Source organism: Aspergillus puulaauensis, chromosome 1, assembly GCF_016861865.1.
Source record: "Aspergillus puulaauensis MK2 DNA, chromosome 1, nearly complete sequence".
NCBI lineage: Eukaryota > Fungi > Ascomycota > Eurotiomycetes > Eurotiales > Aspergillaceae > Aspergillus > Aspergillus puulaauensis.
Genome location: NC_054857.1, coordinates 4,401,439 through 4,427,313, shown reverse-complemented (window position 1 = coordinate 4,427,313; position 25,875 = coordinate 4,401,439). Strand labels below are relative to the sequence as shown.

The 25,875-nt window shown below is 49.5% G+C and overlaps 10 protein-coding genes across 10 annotated transcripts; 5 read left to right on the top strand and 5 right to left on the bottom strand.

The window, feature by feature from the left end:
• Positions 1-252: 252 nt before the first annotated feature.
• Positions 253-1,171, bottom strand: APUU_11754S (Rab family GTPase; the record flags this gene model as incomplete). Its single annotated transcript, XM_041697879.1, has 5 exons — positions 253-380; positions 440-520; positions 582-971; positions 1,065-1,077; positions 1,151-1,171. 5 exons carry the CDS (start codon positions 1,169-1,171, stop codon positions 253-255), a joined length of 633 nt encoding a protein of 210 aa, XP_041551120.1.
• Positions 1,172-1,229: 58 nt separating this feature from the next.
• APUU_11753S (uncharacterized protein) lies at positions 1,230-1,556 on the bottom strand (the record flags this gene model as incomplete). Its single annotated transcript, XM_041697878.1, has 2 exons — positions 1,230-1,303; positions 1,409-1,556. The coding sequence occupies 2 exons, from the start codon at positions 1,554-1,556 to the stop codon at positions 1,230-1,232; spliced, it is 222 nt and encodes a 73-aa protein (XP_041551119.1).
• A 266-nt stretch (positions 1,557-1,822) lies between these two features.
• On the top strand, positions 1,823-4,955 carry APUU_11752A (putative Chromo domain protein Chp1p; the record flags this gene model as incomplete). Its single annotated transcript, XM_041697877.1, has 4 exons — positions 1,823-3,049; positions 3,135-3,995; positions 4,047-4,378; positions 4,433-4,955. 4 exons carry the CDS (start codon positions 1,823-1,825, stop codon positions 4,953-4,955), a joined length of 2,943 nt encoding a protein of 980 aa, XP_041551118.1.
• Positions 4,956-5,340: 385 nt separating this feature from the next.
• Positions 5,341-7,272, bottom strand: APUU_11751S (putative ATP-dependent Clp protease; the record flags this gene model as incomplete). The annotated part of the gene is made up of 2 exons (XM_041697876.1): positions 5,341-6,755; positions 6,828-7,272. The coding sequence occupies 2 exons, from the start codon at positions 7,270-7,272 to the stop codon at positions 5,341-5,343; spliced, it is 1,860 nt and encodes a 619-aa protein (XP_041551117.1).
• A 722-nt stretch (positions 7,273-7,994) lies between these two features.
• On the bottom strand, positions 7,995-8,762 carry APUU_11750S (FAM207/SLX9 family protein; the record flags this gene model as incomplete). Its single annotated transcript, XM_041697875.1, has 2 exons — positions 7,995-8,513; positions 8,580-8,762. 2 exons carry the CDS (start codon positions 8,760-8,762, stop codon positions 7,995-7,997), a joined length of 702 nt encoding a protein of 233 aa, XP_041551116.1.
• Positions 8,763-9,082: 320 nt separating this feature from the next.
• On the top strand, positions 9,083-10,664 carry GPD1 (glycerol-3-phosphate dehydrogenase family protein; the record flags this gene model as incomplete). Its single annotated transcript, XM_041697873.1, has 3 exons — positions 9,083-9,360; positions 9,417-10,549; positions 10,609-10,664. The coding sequence occupies 3 exons, from the start codon at positions 9,083-9,085 to the stop codon at positions 10,662-10,664; spliced, it is 1,467 nt and encodes a 488-aa protein (XP_041551115.1).
• Positions 10,665-11,337: 673 nt separating this feature from the next.
• On the top strand, positions 11,338-16,075 carry APUU_11748A (putative glycogen debranching enzyme Gdb1; the record flags this gene model as incomplete). The annotated part of the gene is made up of 3 exons (XM_041697872.1): positions 11,338-11,552; positions 11,609-15,938; positions 16,007-16,075. 3 exons carry the CDS (start codon positions 11,338-11,340, stop codon positions 16,073-16,075), a joined length of 4,614 nt encoding a protein of 1,537 aa, XP_041551114.1.
• A 574-nt stretch (positions 16,076-16,649) lies between these two features.
• On the top strand, positions 16,650-19,359 carry APUU_11747A (putative DUF221 domain protein; the record flags this gene model as incomplete). Its single annotated transcript, XM_041697871.1, has 4 exons — positions 16,650-16,826; positions 16,898-17,062; positions 17,120-18,281; positions 18,365-19,359. 4 exons carry the CDS (start codon positions 16,650-16,652, stop codon positions 19,357-19,359), a joined length of 2,499 nt encoding a protein of 832 aa, XP_041551113.1.
• A 1,556-nt stretch (positions 19,360-20,915) lies between these two features.
• Positions 20,916-23,228, top strand: APUU_11746A (F-box protein; the record flags this gene model as incomplete). The annotated part of the gene is made up of 1 exon (XM_041697870.1): positions 20,916-23,228. The coding sequence occupies one exon, from the start codon at positions 20,916-20,918 to the stop codon at positions 23,226-23,228; it is 2,313 nt and encodes a 770-aa protein (XP_041551112.1).
• A 770-nt stretch (positions 23,229-23,998) lies between these two features.
• AMT16 (3-deoxy-7-phosphoheptulonate synthase) lies at positions 23,999-25,296 on the bottom strand (the record flags this gene model as incomplete). Its single annotated transcript, XM_041697869.1, has 4 exons — positions 23,999-24,150; positions 24,216-25,121; positions 25,182-25,236; positions 25,291-25,296. 4 exons carry the CDS (start codon positions 25,294-25,296, stop codon positions 23,999-24,001), a joined length of 1,119 nt encoding a protein of 372 aa, XP_041551111.1.
• Positions 25,297-25,875: the final 579 nt, after the last annotated feature.

The window sequence follows — 25,875 nt, the reverse complement described above, 5'->3', positions numbered from 1 at the left end:
AGGTAGAAAATGACAAAATAAGGTGTCCGGGGGTGGTGTAAGTAAGGCCCAATAAACATTGCCATACAATGTCCATGTTCCCGTATGTGTTTCCCAACAATGTCCATCGCTCCTCTTGTGTATCATCTCCGCAGAGGCCAAATAAACAGGCAAAAAAGAAACGTCAAGACCATTCAATTATCTCATCACAAATTTAAAGGCTCGTTGCGGTCGGCATGTCGTGTCTAGAACCGGAACACCGTTGTACTAATTTTAACAGCATCCTCCCTTGTTCTCGGTATCCTGAGTCTTCTCAATGTCGATTATTTGACGGCGCTCGCCAACCGAGGCACCGCCAGATTCGCCTTCGAGCGCCTTGCTAGACACAATGCGGTAGATTTCTATGGAGAGTAAACTGTTAGAGACTGTACTGAAGTTTGTCCGTATGGAGTCATCACACCTGTGAGAATGTTCTGGAAAGCTAGTTCAACGTTGCTCGCATCTAGGGCGGAAGTCTCGATGAAGGAGAGGTTGTTCTCGCCTATTATGTGTCAATACCTCACGGGAGCCAAATCAAACGTGGAAGCCAAGGAGAAACGCACTGGCAAATTGCTTGGCTTCCTCTGTGGGAACAGCTCGTAGATGCCTCAAATCGCTCTTGTTACCAACCAACATAATAACGATGTTGGAGTCAGCATGATCACGGAGTTCCTTTAACCACCGGTTGACGTTATCGTAGGTCTGATGCTTGCTGATATCGTAAACGAGAAGCGCACCGACGGCACCCCGATAGTAGGCGGACGTGATAGCGCGATAACGCTCTTGACCGGCAGTATCCCAGATTTGAGCTTTGATTGTCTTGGAATCAACCTGAATGGAACGGGTTGCGAACTCGACACCAATAGTCGATTTGGAGTCCAAGTTGAACTCGTTTCGGGTGAATCGACTCAAGAGATTGGATTTTCCAACACCAGAGTCTCCAATAAGCACCACTGCCCGAATATAAATACGTCGATGTTAGTTTGAGTTGATTTCGGCCCGAAGGGTATCGCGGCTGTTCTGTCGGGCGGGCAGTGGCAACATACCTTTGAAGAGGAACTATCAGGTAGTCGGGTTAGCGGTCTTCTTTTCTCGGCCATAGTTCGTAGGGTTGAAGAGCTTGGGAACTCACATCATACTCGTCGTTAGCCATAGTGAACAACTAGAAGAGCCTACAGAGCTCTGATATAGGTAAAGTGTGAAGTTGGTGGTCAGACAAGACTCGACGTGGCTGGATCCGTAGGCAGTTGGTGAGCGGAAACCGACAACAGGTGGAAACTCAGTTCTGGAGGGGCACGCGAGAGTTAGTCAACAAAGCCAGGTGGGCGGTGGTGAGGGCAGGGGAAAGAGCTGCTTCTGTTTCAACAAGAAGCATCTGGGACGTACGCACCTTTCTTGCAAGGGGGAAGCGAGAAATCACAGATAGGAGGCTCTCCAGGAGGTCCAGATGATGAATTCCCGCCCTCGTCGCAGGAGCCGGTGGCCGTCGTAACCCCCTTTGGGCCTAGTAAGTGGGTCACGTGCCCCGCTCGTTTCATGTCTGTTTCTTTTTAGAGGCCCGGACTTCTGGTTTGCATATCAATCAAGCACACGGCCTTGCAGGGAGACGGCCAACAGATTGGATATTTGCCCCAACTTCATGGGGCATTTGCTCCAGCATTCGTGGCGCTGCAGCTACAATCCGGGCGCTGTACAGAGCGTCCCTTGATTGGAAATCCCTCAGAACAGGAGAACGTGGAGCTCCACTCTCCGCGGGTCAAATTTGAAAGCGGCATAATCTCCATTGCTGGACCATCGCCTGACCATGGAGGGGGGAGGCGTCAGCGATAATGAAATATCTCTTACATCCACTGTTGAGAGTGAACAAGAGTCTGAATATGAGGTCGAGACAATCTTGGCAGAGGAAGAGTTCCCGGATGGCATGAGATTTCTTGTTCGGTGGCTTGGCTACTCTATTGATAGATGTACTTGGGAGCCTGCAGGAAGCTTCAACTTCGGCGAGACGTTACGGGATTGGGGGCGCAAAAAGCAGCAAATTTCCGAGGGAAAGGAATCCGCCTTTGATGTAGCTGCTTGGGAGGCAAGGTTGGTCCGACTCCAGGAGGAAAGGGATGAGAGAAAGCGCAAAAGATTGGTAAAGCGGCTGAAATTCTCAGCATCAGAGGCCAACTCAACTCCTGTCAAGCGTGCCCCAACCATCCGAAGGACGAATTCAGATAAAAGCTTGAGCAGCGCGACTTCGCGCCAACCGGGGCCAGCTCCCAGATCACTGTTTCAAGATGGGGTTCACCCAGCCAGACAAGGACTATTGGGATCATCAGCTCAACGGTTGCCGCCAGTTCTTTTTGGGTCCAGCCAATCCACCCCGGATTCCTCCCAGCCTAAGAAGCCCAGTGGCACTGATAAACCCAAACTGTTCAAAAACCTGTCGACGAAGTGGAGATATGAGAAGCTAGGGAGAACTGAGCCAGCACCAGACAAGAACCAGCTCGACCTCCGGCGGCCAGCCGAGTGGGCTCCCATATCGTCCACTGATATTGCGCAACTTGGGCCTCGTCTAGTAACAGATATCGCGGATGATAGTCGAATGGATCATGCCTCTAATGATCCTTTGGACTCGCCCCGATCATCTCATCGCTATCAAAGATACCCGGTTGCTTCATCCATTCCAAACAACAATTCGTGGAATGTGTCAAACCCTGAACTAATCGAAACCCGCAGCGAGCCCATCAATAATATAGCCGCTCACCATGGCTCCGCCAAGCCTATCAGCGAATTCAACTTGGAGTTTCCCGCTAGGAAACCTGACAGCACATCTAAGGTCTTACACTCCGGGCGTTGGTGGAACCGTGGGGAACTGTATGTCACGATCTACCTTGGCCCAGAAAAGCTGGAAATTGGTGACGTTAGATTATGCGGCATACCTTTCGAGAAGGCGAGAGGAATTTTTAAGATGAAGGTAGGAAGAGTAATTGAGTTGTGGTTCAAGGATCTCTGTACTCTGGATGAATATAATGCACTTTGCCACGGTGTAAGTCCCAATAAGAACGAAATTATTCTGTGATTTCTATTCCCAGTATACCGCGCCGATTTACTAACACTACGCCATCTACCAGATGCCAAACCAAAAAATTGCGAATGGATGGGTCGAGGGCTTCGATGACACCGAACCGACGGTTCGCAGAGCAGCTATGTCGCTTTGGCAAGCAAATCAGGTTGCAATAGCACATATCAACCGCGGCTGGTGGGACGAAATACTGCTTGCGTACCCTCCTGGTTCTCCGGATTTCGACTTCCTTGATGCCGGCACCTCTTGGTCCGAGAGAGGATACCTTCACCTCACTCTTAGGGGCCCTCTAGGACCTAAGGCGAGGCTAAATTCAGGCGCGAAAATTTACCCTCATCTCAGGGAAATGAGTAACACTTCGACTGGGGGTAGCCTTGGGCCAACTACGGCTAACGTGCCAAGTGCCGTGAAACCGTCGCGCAGCATCGACGTCGCACAAGAAAATACCAACCCTTCCACAAGTCTCTCCACACTGGACCTGCCGGATACAGCAATTTATACGCCATCCTCCTTGAACTCGCCCACAACTCCGATCCTATCCAGTAAGTCGACTGTATACAAAACTATAACTTCCGCCGAATCCATGAACCGCGACGCTCGCTCTACTGAGGCCGAAGCACCAGATGGATCGAACCTTCATACAGCTCCAGATTTGGATGAACTCCTGTACTCCAAATTTGGCATAAGCTTCAAGAAATTAGCTACAATCAGTAACACAGAGAAGCCTCAACGAGCAGAGATGTTTTTTGTTTGGTTTCCTGATGATTCGGAGCTCGTCAGAAATGAGAAGGAGCTCATCCTAACATTCTTAAGAAAGCACACCTCTCTACTGTTCTACAACAGCGTGGATGTGGATTGGGAAAGATTCGTTACCATGGTCAAGAAAAATACGATGCAAGGTGTTGTTCTTGTATGTTGTTCTATTTTCTTTCTCGTATCCCACTAACCAAGAATTGGATAGTTCCATGAGTCTTTCGTTCAATACGAGACTATCCCATTCCTCAAAGAAATTCTCCGCAAGACACCCGCTTTCTGGAATATCTCCATTTCGCAGCCACTTAAATATGCTGGCTACCCAGTGCATGCCCAGCGCCTATTTCCGCATGGTGGTGTCATTCTATTAACTGAAGACTTCATGGTCCGCGAACCGGATGCTGCGACGATCATCTTGGGTTGGTTCTGCGAGTATACACGAACGAAAATTCCAGGAAACTGGAAAATAATGGTACGCCCAGATATTTCGAACTGGTTGTTGAAGCAGGTCGAGGTCAGCGATAAAACACAGAAATCCTGGTACGTATTTTATACACGCACATCCTTTCAATGAGCTCCACTAATAAGGGTCAGGTGGCTTGCCATTTCTCATCTACTTGGACGGCTCGGATTATCCCCTACTGACGGTCGTCTCCCAAGCATCGAAGATGACCATAGCTCCGTCATCTCTCCATCTACACTTCCCAGATACGGCTCGCGAACTTCTGACGACTGTCCAACCATTCCTAACAATTGCACCCAAGAACAACGCAACACCGACCATCTTGCCGAGTTCTTTGCTGGCTGGAGTATAGTCAACGCTCACCGCTTCCGCCGTTTCTCCATGGTCACAGCTCTGGAGCCCCTTAAAAGATGGACAGATTGGCAACATATCGACGTCAGAGGCCCCCAGGAATTCTATCATCTTTACCAAATCGACCCCAAAAGAATACACGCAACAATGCTCCAAGAAGCACCAGGCCTTTCTACCACGGGACCATCACCTTATGCTCCACGAACTCCGATGCCATCCAGTACTCCGGCTGGTGAGCAACGGTCCAATTCATCTGCTACCCAGCCTCTTTTCCAGCACACGTACGGTCAGCCTTATCAGTGAGGAAGTGGAGCTACGGGCCTCTTCTGACTGGTAGGTACATTACACCATTGGCTGTAAACTGAACCTCTTTTTTCCCTTCTGTATAAATAGACATCCCAAGCTCTACCTTTTGAGATTCATAGAAGATACCACTACGTTTAATGGATTATGAATATTGATCATCCGGGATATCACTGTCATGTCCACGTACAGTACAACCGAAGTAGAATCAAAAAGTCAATCCGCGATCTCATAAGTGCTAATAGACGGACGAAAGGAACCGTGAAGAAAAGAAATGCTAAACAACATCACGCACCAATGCTAAGCCACGAGTTGTAACCTATTTTCGTAGGTGAAGCACACATACAAGCGCCTCGATCCAGGATATAAAAGAGGTAAGATGTATTCACGATCCAGAAGCCTTACTCCGATACTCCCTGAATGTGGAAATGGAATGAACATCTTCAAACCCAGCCGCCTGAGAGTTTCCTCTCCTCTCCTTTGACTTCTTCTGTTGCATTTTCTCTTCCCACCGATCTTCTTCAGCGGCGATTATAGAGTGGAAGCGCCCTCCCTGACCGCGGCCGAGGTACACGGGCTTCTCGTTGCGCTCTGCGACGGGCTCTGTTACGAGGACGAATTTCACACTCGAACCGGGTGTTTCGAACATTGCATCGCTGAGGATGGTTTCCATCTCCGTGCGAAGTGCACGCGCCCCTGTGCCCATTGTGAAAGCGTTGGCAGCGATTTTATGAAGAGCAGGTGTTGTGAAGCGGAGCTCGATACCCGATAGGGAAAAGAGTGTTGTGTATTGGGCGACTAGGGAGTTACGGGGCTCCGTGAGGATTCGGACAAGGAAGGGTTGACTTAAAGCGGATAGCGCGGCGTTGACCGGGATGCGGCCAACGAGCTCGGGGATAAAACCGTAATTTTGGAGGTCTGTAGGGCTAAGCAGATCCAGAGCGTTGAAGTACGTAGGTTCGGCCCCGGGTGATGAGTCCGATGGAGGGGTAAAAAATGGGAGATATTTTTTGTAGAGGGCCTCCTCTTCGGACCCTGGGAGTATAGGAATGGGCCGGTTAGTTGTAGGGTCAGAATGTGAGCGTTCGGTGGAGGTCTGAGCTGGCGTTCGAACTGGTTGGCCGAAACCCATGGAGCCTCGAGATATTCGGTCCATGACGACCTTGTGCAATCCAACAAATGCGCCAGAGCATACGAACAAAATATTGTCGGTGCGAACATTGTAGACCTCGCCCTTGTGCGGCATGTTTCCGCCACTCGGGGGCGTAAAAGGAGAACCCCCTAATGGGTGATTCGAAGGGTATGCCGAAGAACTTGGTGTGCCGTTGATACGAGGAGCATTGCGTTCTTGCTTTGCCTGCACTTGTACCGTCGTACCCTCGATAATCTTGAGGAGGGCTTGCTGTACTCCCTCGCCACTCACATCTTTACCATGGCTGACTTTTGCGGCTGCAATCTTGTCTATCTCGTCCAGAACAATTATTCCGCGCTCCGCTTGCTCGACGTCATAGTTCGCAGCAGCCAATAACCTATGCACACATACTTCTGCATCTTCGCCAATATACCCAGCCTGTGTAAAAGGAGTGCAGTCGGAGATACTAAATGGAACCGACAATACTCTGGCCAATGTTTTTGCCATCAATGTCTTCCCGACGCCGGATGGCCCTAGAAGAAGAACATTGGATTTCTCGAGCTGTAGTTGTGATGGTTCATCCAGCTCTGCCTTTTCTGCGCCGAGTTGGGGTGGTGGTGCAGGCTCGGGGGACAGGTAGGTAGTGGGTTGCTGGCCTGGAAACTCATCTGGAAGATTATATCAGTAAAGCGTTCATCTAGAAATATCCCTCAATTATTGCGGACAGGCGCAAGGCTTACCTTCAACGGGATGATGCTCGACAGACTCCCTGCGCGCACGCTTGGCAAGTAGCTCTTCAGCTTCTTCCTGGCGTCTTTGGAGCTCTTGCACCCGTTGGTAATGGTTATACACGGCAACGCTCAGTATCTTCTTTGCACGGTCCTGACCAACAACGAATTGATCCAAATACTGCTTCAGTGTCTTTGGGGTAATCCGAGGAGCTCCAAATGCTGGAGTGGATCCCAGCGGGCCAGCTGTGGGAAGGCCGGATTCGTAGACGCCGGAGAAAGGTTGATTTGTGAAATCAGATCTATCGAACTGCGTGAAGGTAGGGAAGGACCTTGATGAGCTTGAAAACCCGCGACGCGCATTCAAGGGACGAAGGGCGAGGGGGCGCCGATAGCGGAGGACGCAGTAGCGGTGCGGTGCGGGCGGCCGACAAGGCCATGACGGCAGCCGCAGCATGAGGGGCGCTGCGGTTGCAATTATCGGCTAAGACTGAGAGCAGGGATTATTCAGGCTTCCAAACTGTGACTTGTAAGAGAACGGGGGAAAGTGCAGGAGACGGAGGAGATGGCAAGCCGGTGAGGAGGTCGTGAGATAAGATCCCATCCGTCAATCACCCGCCCCGTCATAATGCGCCGTCCTGAGCTCCCCCGCTTTTTCGGCCGATCTACAAATCACACCACATGAGGGCTACATGTTTCGGGATTTTTGCTCGTCTGTTTTCATTCTTCTATCAGATATGCCCTCATTAAAGCTTTGTCCCGTCGAGTTTGATTAGTTTTGCTCATCATCTTTCAAATGGAATGCGATTTGGTTGGCCGCTATCGCTGCCGAGGCTCTCGCCAAATGAACTCAGGACTAACGCTCCTTTAATTCCCCCACATTGAAGGGCAAGACCATTCCTCAGACCTACTTTGACTCTGTGCCTTTTTGGTGTTGACGAGCGGATGTTCTCTGAATTCGAGGGATAAAATGGTTTTCACTAGCTGTTTGTTCCAACCACAACGGGTCTTCAGGCTGCTTTCGATCACACAACGGACAAAATATCACCGCGCATCAAGCCTATTTTCTGCCACGGATTATGATACCAATATCATTGGACGCGGCTTCCTGGTGATGCAACTCCCGTCTCGAAGGCAGACAGAATGTTCCGTATACATATTGTCTTCGCGTCAGATTGTTCACTTGTTCGTCTTGAACGCAGGTTGATGTTCCATTGTCTGGGAGATAAACCCTCGCAAAGCCGCCCATCGATTTGACACCGAGTCGGCGGTTGGTTCTGAGCTCGGCGTAGGTGCTGTTTGAATGTTCGACATTTGCGCCATATTCTTCGCAAACCGATCTCGCTCTGTCTTTTCAAGCTTCTCCTTGCGTTTCATGGCACCGGGTCTGTGCTTCAAAGTCTTTTGTTTGATGATATTAACTTGACTGGAGTCGTTCGGGTCCGTCTCGGCTTCAGGCAAGGCATCGGCTAACGATTCAAGGTTGGCGACAAGTTTTTTGGAGGCTCGGCGGCGTTTGTTCGGTTTGGCAGAGTTCTTCGCGATTTTCGATACAAAGCTTGAGTGCTTGATCAAGCGCTTATCCTTCTTCGTCGTCCGAAAGTCGTCGTCCAACAGCGAGGGCTTAGGAAGAGAGACTCCGCTGCCCGCACCGGGCTTGCTACGATGCGTTTGCCTTTTTACCGATCGGACGGGAGCCTGCACGTTGCGCAATAGTGAGACGACTGCTCGCCAAAGAATTACGGGTAGGGGATGTCGGCTTACCATTCTGATTTGAGATACCGCAAACTCCGACTGCAAACTCCGACTGACTTTCCGCGACTTGAACGGTCTGAAGAGGAAATCTAACAAAAACCCGATCAGGATAAGACCACCCTCAAAATCTCTCATCGCTGCACACCGCCTACGGTTTAGGTACTTGACATCCCCGCACCACGTGAGCAGCATTTGCCTCTTCGGTCATTTTCCTTCAGGACCGGTCCGGGAACGTCTGCTCCTCAACCTGGACCCTACGACGGTATTACCTATTATCGCATTCCCGGTGAATCCAACAAGCTAGATCTCCACAGATTCAACGTCATTTCGTGGAATCCCGACATTTGATCTTCTGCTCTCCTGCCTGATTGATGTTCCCCCTGGGGCGAACCAAGATCCACATTAACTACTAGATAATCATCCGGAGCAGCGCCGAATTATCATCCACGGTTTGGAGTCGCCTTCACTCTGCATTTTCGTGATTGCCACCGAGATTCCACAAATTTTTGTGAATGCGTCTTCTGTGTCGTCAATCTCGTTTCAGCAGTCTCTGTGCGAAACCAATACTACCTCGGCTTTGGTCGTCTCGACAATTCCCCTCCATTCAAATACGTCGCAATTCCCAGTCCCACTCAACGTCATTCAAGAACCTGCGGTTTACCCCGTCTCGACACTTTTCAACCGCAAACTTATCATTTCTACCCGTATCTACTACAAACACAGCCAAGATGGGCTCTCTCGGACAATACAAGCAAAAGCACAAGGTGACTGTGGTAGGATCAGGTAACTGGTACGTATAATGAAATCCCCAATATACCCCGCCACGTTGTACTGACAGCGAACAAGGGGCACCGCCATTGCCAAAATCGTCGCCGAGAATACTGCTAGCAACCCCGCCCTCTTCGAACAGGATGTTCAAATGTGGGTTTATGAAGAAAAGGTCGAAATTCCGCAGTCGTCCAAACACTACGACCCCGCTTCTCCCCTCTGCCAGGGCCCCCAGAACTTGACCGATGTCATCAACCAAACGCACGAGAACATTAAATACCTTCAAGGAATTGCGCTCCCAAAAAACCTCATTGCCAACCCCTCGCTAGTGGATGCAGTTCGTGACAGCACTATTCTTGTCTTCAACTTGCCACATCAGTTCATCGTCAATATCTGTGGGCAGATCAAGGGCAAGATCCTTCCCTACGCTCGTGGAGTTTCTTGCATCAAGGGTGTAGATGTGAATGAGGAGGGAGCCCACCTGTTCTCTGAAACCATTGGCAAAATTCTCGGAATTTACTGCGGCGCGCTCTCTGGGGCCAACATTGCCACTGAAGTCGGCCAGGAGAAGTGGTCTGAGTCGAGCATCGGCTATGACCCCCCGCATTTTGACTCCAAGGCCCCCACCCCGGCTCGCTCGCCTTCCGGATCTACTGACAATATCGTGCACTATGAGCACAAGGATGTTTCAGGGCAATTGTCGAAGGTGAAACTACAGGCTCTACCCTCTGAGTACCCGCCAGTCGACCATGTCGTTCTCAAGTCGCTTTTCCACCGTCCTTATTTCCACATCAGTGTGGTAAGTGATGTTGCCGGAGTATCATTGGGAGGCGCCCTCAAAAACGTCGTCGCTGTTGCTGCGGGTTGGGTCATAGGCAAGGGATGGGGAGACAACGCAAAGGCCGCAATCATGCGAGTTGGCCTTTTGGAGATGGTGAAATTCGGTGAACGATTCTTTGGAGCAACTATCAACACGAAGACTTTCACTGAAGAGAGTGCTGGTGTTGCCGATATGATTACCAGCTGCAGTGGCGGACGGAACTTCCGTTGCGCCAAGCTCAGTGTTGAGAGGAACCAGTCGATTGAACAGGTGGAGGCGACAGAGCTGAACGGCCAAAAGCTGCAAGGCACGTTGACTGCACTTGAGGTTAACAGTTTCCTGAAAAAGCAAGGCCTAGAAGAAGAGTTCCCACTCTTCACTGCCGTTTACCGTAAGTATTCGCCCTTGCCATGGACATTCTTTATTTTCAATATTCTTACAATTTTGCAGGGGTTCTCCAAGGCAACATGACTATTGACGAGATTCCATCTTTCATTGAGCGGTAAATAGGTCCTGAAAATAATAACCCCTTTGGTTTGCGTCGATGATTAATTTTGAAATTTGTTTTTCATTTTGACAGCAAGCCGATCTCAACTGCATTTTCGGGGTCAGAGGGTTTGGGAAACAATGATACGGAGCAGTCGGATATGAACGCTAAGCTGTGAATGACTTGATTTCTGTTTGTTTCGGTATAGACACATTTTTTGGGGAAGATATAGACGGATACGACATGCTGTGGAATTGTTTTGCACATATAGACTTGGACTTTGATAGACTTTATGACATTTACCTGTTTTCCGCAAATCTTGCTCGGTCCTCCGCACTAGTAGTCAAAACTTCGCTGAAAAGTGCCACCGCGGAAGCCCATCCTCCGCGCAGAGAGGAGAATCAGGGTCTAGGCCAGGGCGGGGCCTGAATGGATGATGTCACCCGCCGGGGGTTCATCGACCTCAGGGTAACTCGAATTGACCAGGAACCGGTTCTATCCCTGTACATCCCCTCTCCCCTATATATTCTCTGCTGGCTTTCTTGCACCCGAGTCTGTCGGGAATTGTGAGAAGTGCCAAATAGCAGCCACCCCACTCATCCGCACCTTCGCAACGGCACTCTCCAAAATCCAATCGCGGAGCAGGGTCGACCAAAGCTACGGAATAATCTGAGTGCTTTGTACCATTTAAAATGGCTCAAGAAACATTCTACCTACTTCCTCTGAAAGATGATGGCTCGCCAGATGTGCCCGGGGGGTATATCTATCTTCCCCCGCCAGGCAGTCCTAAGTACTCGCTCCGCTTCGTTATTGAAGGCAGTAGCTCAATTTGCAGGGACGGAACTCTTTGGGTTAACATCCCTGAGAGTGCACAGTCCTTCGATCGTCAGGTATTTCGGGCTTTCAAGTGAGTTGTCCCTTCTTCCTTTACTGGCGCGCCAATTTCTAACACTCCCGTTCCAGGTTATCGCCAGATTTCAGCAGAAACATTCAGATCGATGTGCCAGTCACCCGCCCCGGGTCGTTCGAATTTTATGTGACCTACTCGCCTCTCCCAGAATTTAGCATCTCTCCTGGTCCGGCCCCAAAATCTACAAGGACACCCACGCATTATATCGATGTCGCTCCAAAGCTTAGCCTCGGCAGCCAGACCATACCCCTTAATGCTCTGTCGATATTTTCGGTACATGCAAAATTCATGGGCAAATACCCTCAAGACTGGAACAAGTACCTTGGTAGCATCTCTCGGCGGAAGTACAATATGGTCCATTTTACACCATTGATGAAGAGAGGGTCATCGAACTCGCCGTACAGTATTTTTGATCAGCTGGAGTTTGACGAAGGCGCATTCCCGAACGGAGAGGAAGACGTCCAAAAGCTAATCAAAAGTATGGAGGAGGAACACTCGCTTCTTTCACTCACTGATGTTGTTTGGAACCACACTGCCAATAATAGCAAATGGCTAGAGGAGCACCCCGAAGCTGGCTATAGCGTTGAAACTGCACCTTGGCTTGAGGCAGCTCTCGATTTGGATACTGCGTTACTGAAATTCGGACAGGATTTACAGAATTATGGCTTGCCCACTGAAATTGCAACGGTTGACGACTTGACGACCGTTATGAACGGGGTTAAAGAACATGCCATTGAAAGCCTTCGTCTATGGGAGTTCTACGTCGTTGACGTAAAGGCGAACACACGGAAAGTATTAGAGGAGTGGAAAGCATCAAAGCCCATTGATCTGGGAAGTGGGCGATGGGCGCAGCTTGGCCTCGAAAACTACGCGAAGTGGCCTCTAGAAGAGCAGACGACATTCATCCGCCAGAACGGGATCCCAACTGTCAAACAAATCCTCGGGAGATATGATCGAAATGTCGATGTCCAGCTGGGCGCGGCCATTTCTACTGCGTTGTTCGGCCAATTTGACTCAACATCGTCGGATCTCGCTTCCATTGAAAATTCCCTTCGCAAACTGCTTGACGTAGTCAACGTGCCATTTTACGAGGAGTACAATTCAGATTTGTCCATCATCATCGACCAACTTTTTAATCGTATCAAGTACCTGAGGATTGATGATCACGGGCCCAAACTTGGCCCTGTGACCACAGAGAGCCCTCTGATAGAGTCGTACTTTACAAGGCTACCTCTAAACGAGGTCACTAAGAAGCACGATCCAAAGGCGTTGGCACTTGCTAACAATGGCTGGATCTGGAACGCAGATGCTATGCGTGACAACGCTGGGCCTGACTCACGAGCATATCTACGGCGAGAAGTGATTGTCTGGGGCGACTGCGTCAAACTACGATATGGAAACGGCCCCGATGATAACCCATTCCTATGGGAATTCATGACCAAATACACGCGCTTGATGGCCAGATACTTCTCCGGCTTCCGAATCGATAATTGTCATTCGACCCCTCTCGTCGTCGCAGAATATCTGATTGACGAGGCACGAAAGGTCCGCCCCGACCTTGCAATCTTTGCCGAACTTTTCACCGGGTCTGAAGAGGCCGATTATATATTCGTCAAGCGACTTGGTATCAATGCACTCATCCGCGAAGCTATGCAAGCCTGGAGTACAGAAGAGCTAAGCCGACTGGTTCACCGTCACGGTGGCCGCCCCATCGGCAGTTTTGAACTGGATCTACCCTCCCCAGGCCAGGATTTTTCAAAGTCCCAATCCAGTGGCAGCGAGACGGGAACAGTTCGCAGTATCCGTCCGATCCCTGTTCCTGCACTTTTCATGGATTGCACCCATGACAATGAAATGCCAGCCCAGAAGCGCACCGCAACAGATACACTTCCAAACGCTGCCCTAGTTGCAATGTGTGACTCGGCAATTGGGAGTGTTATGGGGTACGATGAGATCTACCCCGAAATAGTGGATCTTGTACATGAAACCCGGTTGTATTCTTATTCTGAGCTCCCAGAGTCTCCGACTATTGATGAGTTGGTCAATCTCAAAGGAATATCTGGTTTAAAGCGGCTACTCAATGAACTTCATACCAAGATGGGCCAGGAAGGATATGCCGAAACATTCATTCATCACGAGGGTGAATATATCACCGTCCATAGGGTCCATCCACAAAATCGGAAAGGCATATTTTTGATTGCGCATACGGCTTTTCCTGGTCAAAACAGTGGTTCCCTCCTCGCTCCTACCCACCTTGCTGCTACTCAAGTCAAGCCTATCGGTACATGGCTTCTTAATGCCCAGGAAGAAGATAGCGACAAAGAGCATGCTCTCGCTGACACAGCTTATCTTCAAGGATTACCCAGTCAAGTTCAAAAAATCGATGGAACCAGAGTCGACGAGAAAAATGGCGATACCACAATATCAGTCCTAGACACATTCATCCCAGGGTCTATTGCTCTTTTTGAGACATCAATTCCCATATTTGAGCGCCCTGATGAGTTAAGCAATGACAGAATCACTGAAGGTGCAGATGAAGCGTTTTCGGAATTAAGCCTGATTGACTTGAACTTTGTGCTCTACCGTTGTGAAGCTGAAGAACGTGATTCTGGTGGCGGTCAAGATGGAGTATATGAAGTTCCCAACCATGGTCCATTGATATATGCTGGTCTTCAGGGCTGGTGGAGTGTTCTTGAAGATATCATCAGGTATAACAGCCTGGGGCACCCTCTCTGTGATCATCTCAGGCAAGGTCAGTGGGCCCTTGACTATATTGTCAATCGGTTGTCAAATATGGGAGAGAATCCGGAGTTTAGTGCTCTACAGCGTCCAGCTAAGTGGTTGGAATCAAAATTCCAGGCTGCCCGTGGTTTACCAAGTTTTCTGCTACCTCGCTATTTTGCCATCATTATCCAGACTGCATATGTGGCTGCCTGGAACAGAGGAATACAACTCCTCGGAGACGATGTGCGGGGAGGTCAAGTGTTTATCCAACAGCTAGCCATGGTGAGTGTGCAGCAGACTGGGTACGTAAATTCAGCATCTCTATGGCCTGTGAAACGAGTCCCAAGTCTTGCAGCTGGTTTGCCACATTTCGCAACGGACTGGGCTAGATGCTGGGGTCGAGATGTTTTTATCTCCCTCAGAGGCTTGCTTCTATGCACCGGAAGATTTGATGATGCCAAAGAGCATATTCTTGCTTTCGCCAGTGTACTCAAACACGGCATGATTCCTAACCTACTTAGCAGCGGTAAGCTACCGCGGTATAACTCACGCGATTCCATATGGTTTTTGTTGCAGGCCATCCAAGACTACACGAAGATGGCACCTAATGGCCTCGAACTCCTGGACGAGAAGACCCCCAGGCGGTTCCTGCCGTACGACGACACATGGTTTCCATTTGACGATCCCAGGGCGTATTCGCAGAGCTCAACAGTCGTGGATGTGATCCAAGAAGTATTCCAGCGCCACGCACAGGGACTCTCCTTCCGCGAGTATAACGCGGGTTCAGATCTGGATGTGCAAATGAAAACTGAAGGCTTTCAAATTGATATCAACGTGGATTGGGAAACAGGGTTAATCTTTGGTGGTAGTCAGTTCAACTGCGGGACATGGCAGGACAAGATGGGAGAAAGTGATAAAGCTGGCAACAAGGGAGTACCCGGGACCCCTCGGGATGGCGCCGCCATTGAAATCACTGGGCTTGTCTACAGTGCTTTAACGTGGGTCACAAGCCTTAACGAACAGGGATTTTACCCATATGACAAGGTGGATATCGGAAATGGCAAGTCCATCACGTTCAAAGACTGGGCCGCTAAAATCAAAACCAACTTCGAGCATTGTTATTACATTCCAGCGGATCCAAAGGAAGATGCTAAATACGCTGTCGACTCTGGAATTGTCAATCGCCGCGGAATTTACAAAGACCTGTACAGATCCGGGAAGCCCTACGAAGATTACCAGCTCCGCTCGAACTTCCCAATTGCCATGGTTGTGTCGCCCGATCTTTTTGAACCATCGAAAGCGCTGGCAGCACTTGCCCTTGCGGACTCCGTTCTTGTGGGACCCATGGGTATGGCCACTCTTGATCCATCCGATCTGAACTATCGACCAGACTATAACAACTCGGAAGACTCGACCGACTTCGCGACATCCAAAGGCAGAAATTATCACCAAGGCCCAGAGTGGGTATGGCAACGCGGGTACTTCCTTCGTGCACTCCTACACTTTGATCTTGCCCGACGAGAGTCCGCAGATGAGAGAACAGAGTCATTTCAACAGGTGACCAGAAGGTTAGAAGGCTGTAAACAGGCGTTGAGGGACAGTCCATGGAAGGGACTCACGGAGTTGACAAACAGAAATGGTTATCATTGTGCGGATTCGGTATGTATATTTCTCCGCAGAGTTTCGCTGAAAATTTTGGATAAATAAAGCTAACTCTAACATGATAGTCTCCAACCCAAGCATGGTCCGCTGGTTGCTTGATCGACCTTTATTATGACGCTTCACGATATATTTAGCATTTTGTCTTTTTTTGGAAGAGTATATATAAATACTTCGTAATTCTCAAGACCGCAGCATCTAGTTAGAACGTACATGGTAGATTAGCATAAACTCGTGCTTACTTTTTTTTTTCAAGTTAATAGTTTTTCAATAATTTGTCTATGGAACGAAAGCAACTTGCAGCGGCATTGCATAACATGTGCATAAGCCATTTGTCTTTGAATAACATCTTGCTGACTCATTATGTACACCCACCGATCAGCAACCGTCAAGTTGAACGTTGAAGTTGAACGGTCACTAGCTTGGAAGTGATCACAAGCACTCAATAACAATTTGTTTACGAGCACTACATTGGCGAAACTGCGCTCTACTTTTGCTCCTGAGGCCCTAACCAACTACTTACAGCTAGCTTATCAATTTTGCGGCTTTGCGACTCGGTGAAGCGCGCACTATCCTCCCCTGACGTCAGTTGTTGTCAACCCGATCACCCGATTCGAAAATCAGCACTTGGCGCCCAAATGCACTGATAAACGTGCAGTCTGTTTGAAATAACACAAAGATTAAGGGCTGATCTCGTTCTTGTCGCAAGTCATGTCGTTCACGAGGTCTGCCGTGGCCGCAATGGTAACTGCTGTTACTATTGCAAATAACCACACCGGGGATGAAGGGCCACCGAACCCGACTGACCCGGTCACTGGCCAGCGAGACCTGTATACGCAGCTTATCATTAGCTTGGGTCTAGGAGTAATGGCGTGTCTATCCTTTTGTGTATGTGGGCGTCTGGCGGATTCCCAAATTTGTGCGCGAAAGCCTAGGCTAACACTTTATCGCCGAGATAGCTTCTACGGCCGAAATGGACGGAATTATACGCGGCTCGGAGGCGACAACACCATACGGATTTAAACCTACCAGAGCTTCCTGACAGCTTTTTTGGATGGGTGCCCGTGCTGTACCGAATAACTGAAGAACAAGTTCTCCAGTCTGCGGGGCTGGATGCCTTCGTTGTACGTGTCGAATTTCCCTGCTCGTGGTAGGATATACTAATGGCATTGGGGGACTAGTTCCTCTCCTTTTTCCGCTTTGCGATGCGATTCCTGTTCACCATTTTTATGTTGTCTGCGGTGATCCTTCTCCCGATTCATTATAGCTACACCGGAAAGTTAGGCGTTGAGGATTGGGATAAGTATATCGATGTTGACAAGGATGGGAAGAAACCATTAATTACCGACCCGCCGTATCTTTGGACATATGTAGTATTCACCTACATATTTAGCGGTATCGCCATCTATATGCTGCTTCACGAGACGAAGAAAATCATCCACATCAGACAGAGATACCTCGGGGGGCAAACGAGCACAACTGATCGGACAATTCGTTTATCAGGTATTCCGGCAGAAATGGGATCTGAAGAAAAAATCACCGAATTCATCGAGGGCTTGCACATTGGGGAAGTCCAAAGTATTACGCTTTGCCGGAATTGGAGTTCACTGGATAATTTGATTGAAGAACGATTTAAAGTGCTACGGAATCTAGAAACCGCCTGGGTCAAGTATTTGGGCTACAAGCGGGCCAGGAAGGCTGGAGATACTTTGCCCCTGAGACATCAGGAGCCTGTTGATTCCAGCTTTATTTCCGAAGATGATGAAAGAATGCGCCTTCTCTTGGAAAATGGACAAGATGATGCATTTAACCGAGTCAAAACACGACCAACGGTACGCTTATGGTACGGTCCCTTGAAACTACGCTACCGAAAGGTCGATGCCATAGACTATCACGAGGAGGCACTCCGACGACTTGATGAGCAGATTCAGAGTGCACGCCAAAAGGAGTACCCACCCACTGAGCTTGCATTCGTGACTATGAAATCTATCGCTGCGGCACAAATGCTTGTTCAGGCGATCCTCGACCCCCATCCAATGCAGCTCCTCGCTAGACTGGCCCCGGCCCCGGCGGACGTCGTTTGGGGAAATACCTACCTACCACGCTCAAGGCGAATGATGCAGTCGTGGTCTATCACCGCACTCATTTGTTTTCTCTCTGTTTTCTGGTCCGTGTTACTGGTGCCCGTTGGAACCCTCCTAAAGTTGGAGACTCTCCACAAAGTGTGGCCTCAGCTGGCCGATCTTCTTGCTCGACATCCACTCGCTACATCGCTTGTCCAGACAGGTCTTCCGACCTTGGCTTTCTCTTTACTGACTGTTGCGGTCCCTTATTTATACAATTGTAAGCATTTGACATATTCTGTTAATGTCTTTTACTTTTATTTTTCTTTCCGTGAAATTGGTATTAACTATCGCTTGCTACAGGGCTCTCAAGCCACCAAGGAATGATGTCCCGAGGGGATGTAGAACTTTCTGTGATCTCAAAGAGTTTCTTTTTCTCGTTCTTCAATCTCTTTGTGGTTTTCACCGTTATCGGTACTGTCACGAACTTCTATAGTTTTTGGGAGCGCCTTCGAGATTCTTTCAAAGACGCCACTACCATTGCGCGTGTCATCGCTGGCTCCCTAGAGGGGCTGGCACCATTCTATTACAAATTTTTAATCCTTCAAGGTTTGGGACTGTTCCCGCTCCGACTTTTGGAGTTCGGGAGCGTGTTTATGTACCCTATCAACTTCTTCATGGCTAAGACGCCGCGAGATTTTGCCGAACTCTCTGCACCTCCGACGTTCAGTTATGGGTATTCGGTTCCACAGTCAATACTTGTGTTCATCATCTGTGTGGTGTACAGCGTGTTACCGAGCTCATGGCTGATCTGCTTTTTTGGGTTGATGTACTTCACAATCGGCAATTTTATCTGCAAATATCAGCTTCTATATGCCATGGATCACCGACAACACTCGACAGGTCGCGCATGGCCGATGATCTGCAATCGAGTCCTAGTGGGTCTGACGGTCTTCCAGATGGCCATGGCTGGCTTGGTTGCTGCCCGAAAAGCAATTACTCCGTCGTTACTCATTGTTCCCTTAATTGGGGCTACGGTGTGGTTCAGTTACTTTTACACTCAAAGCTACGAACCACTAACTAAGTTCATTGCTTTGAAGAGTATCTACCGTGACACACCAAACTCAGGTGACATCTCCCCCTCCCTGTCATCGACATTTTCACCACCCCCTGCTATCGATCGTGATGCGTTCCCGGTCCGGCTTGGGGGCCAGGTGATGCCGCTTAAACTGAAGAAATATATCAACCCAAGTCTCATCTTACCTCTGGACAGTGCTTGGCTCCCTGGGCGCGACCCTGTGCCTGAACTGCAGGAGGAATTTGAGCACTACCAGGACCAGAACCATGTCTCAGTCTAAATTTCTACCCCCAAGGGAGGACAATAGGTGGTGGAATCTTTGCTTATACACCTTTTAGTTTTCTTTTCATGTCTGCATATAGATATCCCAGTCTTTTCTCCCCAGCGTTCCAGTGTACTTAGTTTTGTCTATACGTGTGATCATCGGGCTCGGAGCTGCAAGGTATGCGGCGCGGCGTGCTGTAAATATTAATACTATGACATGAATATAACATCTAATATATATGAACCGAACGACTCCGAGGTATAAGGGACACCTCGTATGAGAGGTGAACTGATCTGTCATTGTGAACGGATGCTGGAGGGACGATGATGATAATTAGGAGGGACACGCAGTAGCCCCGCATTAGCTGTGCGTTGACCTCCCAGAAAAGGATTAGGATCCCGGAATAAATTGAAACAAGGACTTTTCTTGTGGTGTGGTGTCACTGGTGTGTGCAGCGCGACCGCCAGTTGAACGTTCTCGAAGACCTTTTTTTTCCTTTTTCGCAGCTTTCCCTCCTCTCCCTCTTCTTCCAACCTCAGTGTCTCACAATTCGCAGTCGAATCATCATGGCGTCCTAATAGCTTTGGCTTGCTACCGCTATCAATCCCGCAAATGAGGGTGAGTCCGTTTAGCGCCAGCTCGTGTGATATTGCCAAGTTGTGCAAGAGCTGATTTTCGTCATTCTGGAGAAGACAGCGCAGACCCGCCTGTGCCCACGATCTCCCTCATTGTAGCTCCTCTTCCTCGTCCGTCGTGGATCCGCTGCAGCCTCCGTCCTCCTGCCTTTCTCCATTCTCACTCGTCCACAAAAGTCCTTCTCATCTCTGCTGGGCCCGGGCTCGAGTCTTCCCGCATTCACTGGCTCGGCACCGCTGACCCAGCCTTGAAAACCAATTCTCTTTGGTTTTTTGCCAGTTCTCCACCGCGCTGTCGCCGGCTCCGCCCATTACGGTTTTCAACCATGTGGATCACGAGAATTCAGGATCCACCATGGGGAATCGATCCTGGGCTATGCCTGCGGGTGCCCTGTTTGTCGACGTCAGAAGTTCAGACCACTGGTTGTCCCACCCCTCCGTGGTGGCGCTGGATAACTAGAATTAGAAGTTGAAGTTCATATCAAAAACTGGAGATGTCAGGTGCCTTCCGATTTCCGGATTCGCCCCCGTTTTTATATACCTATCCGCGCCCCTCGGAGAACTGCTCCTCTTTTTCCCCTCTATACGAAGCGAACCAGCAACGGATACATCTTGCCCCCATTCTTGAACCAAATTGAATACCTCCTCGTGCCTCTCAGCAAAGATCAGTCAGGCACTACCCGCGCTCCTGGCCAGCCTTCTCGTTCGGTAATAGACTTGATCCTCATGTCACTCAAAAACACTTCGTCTAACTGTACAGCCCGAATACCGTTGAGTATGAGTGTGAACCAATTGGTCAACAAGAAACGGCTGTAAAATCTGTCTTCTATCTATACACCCTGAAGTGCTTGCAGCTCGGACAATTCGGCATCATCAAGCAAATTGTTCTAAATTACCTCATAGCCTCAGTGCGTCCTGATTTTGAAATCGACGGAAATGCCTGCATTTTTGGGCTTTTCAACTCCCAGTTTGGGCACCAGTCAGGAGGTGGCTTCCGGAATACCACCTACAGTTACTAGGAGGCTATTGGAATTTGTCCCAGAGGATGCTCGTCGTTCCTTACGTTTAACATGCAAATCCTGGGCTCGCGCTATTGACGAGGTGTCGCCACTCTCGCTTCCCACGCCGAACACTATTCCATCAGAAATCCTTGCGCAGGTCTTTTATCTATTAAGCCCTCGAGATTTCGATAACGCTCGGCGAACCTGTTCGCAATGGATGCGCGCCAGTTTGAGTGAACGCCTACTAGAAAGTATGCTTAAGCGAGCAGGCTGGTGGGATAGCTGGCTCAGGGACGATCGTACTCGACGCCCTAGTTGTTTTGCCAATAGTGGAGAAAGTCCGGCATGGAGAATGAGCAAACGGTTCGCAACCGAGTGTATTTTGTCAGGCCGCAAAATGAACGTCGAGAGAAGCGGCTTCTTGACAACTAGTATTGTGGACTTCTCGCAGCTTTCTCAAGCAGACCGTTCACCAACATCCCGTGACTCGCCTTATACCTCTTCCTTCTCGAACGACGTACCGGTAGCGTCCAGCTTTCATGTCAGCGGCTGCGGGAACTATCTACTTGTGATTTCGGGCTGCATAATCCGCATATATAAATTGCTCACCAGACGCACGGCAAATTCCACACCGATGTCAACGGAAGATCTGAGGAACACAGATATTGCTACTGTTGCCTCTATAACTTGTCCGGCCGAGGTCCTGTCGGCTGCTATTGACACTAGTACTTCGATATTCACTGTTGCAGCTCTAATGTATAACCGACTGGGCATGATATGCGATCTTGTCTCAGTCGATTGGCAAGATGACGATCATGCAGAGGGAATTGTCTACGATGCTTTTGGTAGCACTACTGCGAGAAGCGGCCATTTCAGGAACTTGTATTCGATGAAAATGGCATCTCGACACTTCTATTACGATATTTGCTCTGCTGAAGATCCTCCCCACAGTCTTTCGATTTGTCCTGGCTATCGCTGTGTCGCATTCGGCTCTGACTCTGGGATCGAATTACGCTGGGTTGACCAACAGACCAATAAATATTGTCGAAAGTATTTAGCCATGTCACAACCGTCAGAAATCCTGCATTTCATGCCAAACCAGCTGGACACCCCTCTGGAATTTCGACTTATTTCATCACTAGCTGGCCCAGGGATGGAAGGCTGTGGTTGCGAAAATCTGCCACTGGGCGAATCACGTCCTTCTTGTCCATTCCATGCTATGAAGAACGACGTTCAAACGTTCAGTCGATGGGCCCCGGATCAGAAAGACCGAGTAGGCTTAGTGAGAACAACGCAATGCCATCATTATCGAGCAGTTCCAGTTAACGACGGTGTTCATGTTCTGTTCGTTGAGCCTCGCAGCGGATTTCTCTGTGTCGGATCGGATGCCCCAATCGATGGGCCGACGAGTCTCACAAGAGCACTTGTTTGCGTTCCTCCATTTGGAAATGACGGTCCTGACGGGCATAAGGATACACCACTTCCTACGGCCTTCACATCTGGTTCAGATCTGAATTGGGGACTCCGTGTGGTGGCGGCATACGGAGACCGACTTGTGCTTTATTCCGTGCCGCTGGATGTGTTTAATGTGTTGAAGAAGGAACGTGAGAGACAAGGTGACGGTGTCATGGCCGACAGTGACCTTGCGCGGGACTTCTTTGTCAACCAGCAACGGGGTCATAAACGCCGAGGCAGCCTAGCTCAGAACCAAAACGGAGACTGGGATTTCCTTCTCAGTGTCAGCTACAGACCAACGGCCATGATGTGGCCGTTCAAAATCTACGGAAAGGAAATTGGCCGGGTGCAGAATGTGGTTGAATTGTCTCTTCAGTCTTCTCATGGAGGTGCTCGCATCTGGGCATTTGGTGCCTCGGGTGAAACCAACATTATTGACGTCGATACGTTTACGTCTTCCTCGCAGCATGCTTCCAAAATACCATGCAAATCATTCACTATCGGCTCCGACGGGCATATCGCATCCGCCCAGCTGGTCAATCGCTCTGAGAACTGTCTGATCCAACCCGATGTTTCGCGCAAGCGGAAACAATGCGAGTCACGAGCAGAATTTATTGGACGACACATGCTTCGTCAACACAGCAGTCCAGCAATGATCAGCTCTCGCAATGCATCAACGGCCAGCGACTTCTTGAACGCCGGCGATAGACGTCCTTCCTTCGCTGCACGAATTGTGGATGTCAAGATACCCGAACTAGAGGGCAGATGGATGGAAGCTGAAGCTGTCTACTAGGATTCTTTTTTTGTCTGCGTATTTATTACATCTCTTGTCTATAGCGCAGCGCATTTCATTATATAGTCCACGGCGTTTGTTTATACTTGTTCGTTCGACCCTGATGAGTTACGCCATATTACCCACCTTGCACCATAAAGTGCTCTCTGTCATTTTTATTACAATATACCATTATTATCAAGAAATAAGCATACGCCGATCAAGACGACATCCCACTCCTTGCTCGTCGCATTCCACCCTCGATCCTCAAATCCAATCATTCCTTGTCCATAGCAAGCCACTTAAGTATACTGCCCTTGTCGACCCACTCCTCCATCGGCCATCATATGACCAGCAAGTTCAACATGGATCCTTCGAGAATTCCCCCAGCCTCAGACTAGCCGAGGCCGGGATTACTCGAGTGTAAACCTTCAAGCTTGTTGGGCTATATCGGGTGAATCGGCGAGGTCCGACCTCGATAGGCCTGGTCCGGCTACAATTTTCGTTCGTACTTTGCTATCATCCCAGCCGCGGGCTTTGTACTTTTGCAAGTAGTAAGTAGATATGATATTGCTAGCGAGGGGAAAGCGTTTTTGAGCTTCTAGTTGTACTGCTAGGTTTTCCGGGTTTCTATGTCGACATTATTACTACCTGGGCGAAAATGGCACAATAGTGCACAGGAGGTAATCAAGGAAAATTCATATTTTTGTTGAATTATTAGAATCCGCTAGCCCAACCAATTTTAGATACCCGGAAATACAAGCATATTTTTAATTTTACAGGAAGTGGTTCTATTTGGAGGTCAATTTCTCTCTCCGGGTGGCAACGGCCTTCGCGAGTGTCTCTAGCGTTGACTCGGTGTCTTCCCAGCTGATGCAGGCATCGGTAATACTGACGCCGTATTTGAGACCGGACTTGCCCTCGGGTGGGACCTTTTGGGCACCTATTGGGAATTACCATGTTAGTAAAAACTTCAGGTTTATGAGACTGGTTAGGATATATACGCACCCTCGTTGATGTTACTCTCAATCATGACACCCATGATCGCGGTCTCGCCTGCGGCGATTTGCTCCGCAAGGACACCGGCGACCTTGGGCTGGTTCTTGTGGTTCTTCTCCGAGTTGCCGTGGCTGCAGTCGACCATGAGACGAGGAGCAAGGCCCTTGGCGATGAGCTTCTCCTTCGCCTCGGTGATGCTAGCAGCATCGTAGTTGGGGCCCTTCTTGCCACCGCGCAGGATAACGAAACAATCCGGGTTGCCAACGGTGCCGACAATAGAAACAACACCGGGTTTAGTAACCGACAGGAAGTGATGAGGGTGTTTAACAGACCCAATGGCATCAACAGCGACATCTAGCGAGCCATCCGTGCCGTTCTTGAAGCCAACGGGGAACGACAGACCCGAGGCCAGTTCCCGGTGGACCTGGGACTCTGTTGTTCGTGCGCCGACGGCGCCGACGGAGAGACAGTCCGCGAGGAACTGGGGCGAGATTGTGTCCAGCATCTCACTGGCAATGGGCATGCCCTTATTCGTCAGGTCGACAAATAGCTGGCGTGAAACACGCAGACCCTTGTTGATATTGAAGCTGTTGTCAATATCCGGGTCGTTGATGAGACCCTTCCAGCCGACGGTGGTTCGGGGCTTTTCCAGGTAGGAGCGCATGACTATTAGCAACTCATCCTTGTGCTTCTCCTTCAACTTCAGTAATCGGTCGCAGTATTCCAGGGCGATTTCCGGGTCATGGATCGAGCAGGGTCCGATGACAACGAGGAGGCGGCGCTTGTCGGTATCAGTGCCATGAGCAACGGCGCTGGCCTCATCTCGGCCTTGAAGAACCGTTTTCCGGGCAGTTTCTGTCAGGGCGATCTCATGTTGTAGAAGGTTGGGTGGTGTTAGAGGGTTGTAGCCAAGAACTATGGACAGGGAGCTCGGTCAGACGGAGTCAATGGCAGCGAAGCATAACGAAAACGTACTTCTTGAATCTTCGAGGTGATTGGTATCCCCTACATTGGGGTTTTGGAGGAAGAACTATGGTTTTGTGTGAGAGTGTGCCTCAGGAGCTGGCAGTTGGGTTTGACTCACGGCCATAGTTTCGCGGGGTAGATCTAGATAGCCGCGGAGTGGAAGAGGGGACAAGGATTCAGGGAGAAAGGTGGAATACGCTGCAAGGCACTTTTAGAGGCAGCAATTGGTGACTCTAGATAAGAATCTGTTCCGTTTTCTTCGCACAATGGTATGTTTTATTGAAAAAGAGGTGGAAGCTTGGAATCAACCTTAATTAATTATTGCGGGCGGAAGAGAGAGACTACACGTGATTCCGGTGAGTCACAAGCAATTCAATTGATTTTTATTCGTAGCATCCGTTGATCCGTTCTATCAATCTGGCGGGCCTCGGCGACTTACCTCCTTGCATCGCTCGGGGGACCTGAGCGCTTAGATAGATATGCTGGTTCAAGTAAAAATACAAGAAAACACTGCGCTCTTCAACGCCATGTCGCACAAATTCCCACAACAGAGAACTACTGGCCATGCATCGAGTTGCCCTCATTTCCCGCAGCAGCTGTCAAACTCCTTTCATTTTCCACTAGACAACGAATGAGCCCCTGGCAAACATCGGCGTGCTGCTGTTTGATGGAGTTCATTTGTTGTTTGCATAGTCTTATACGT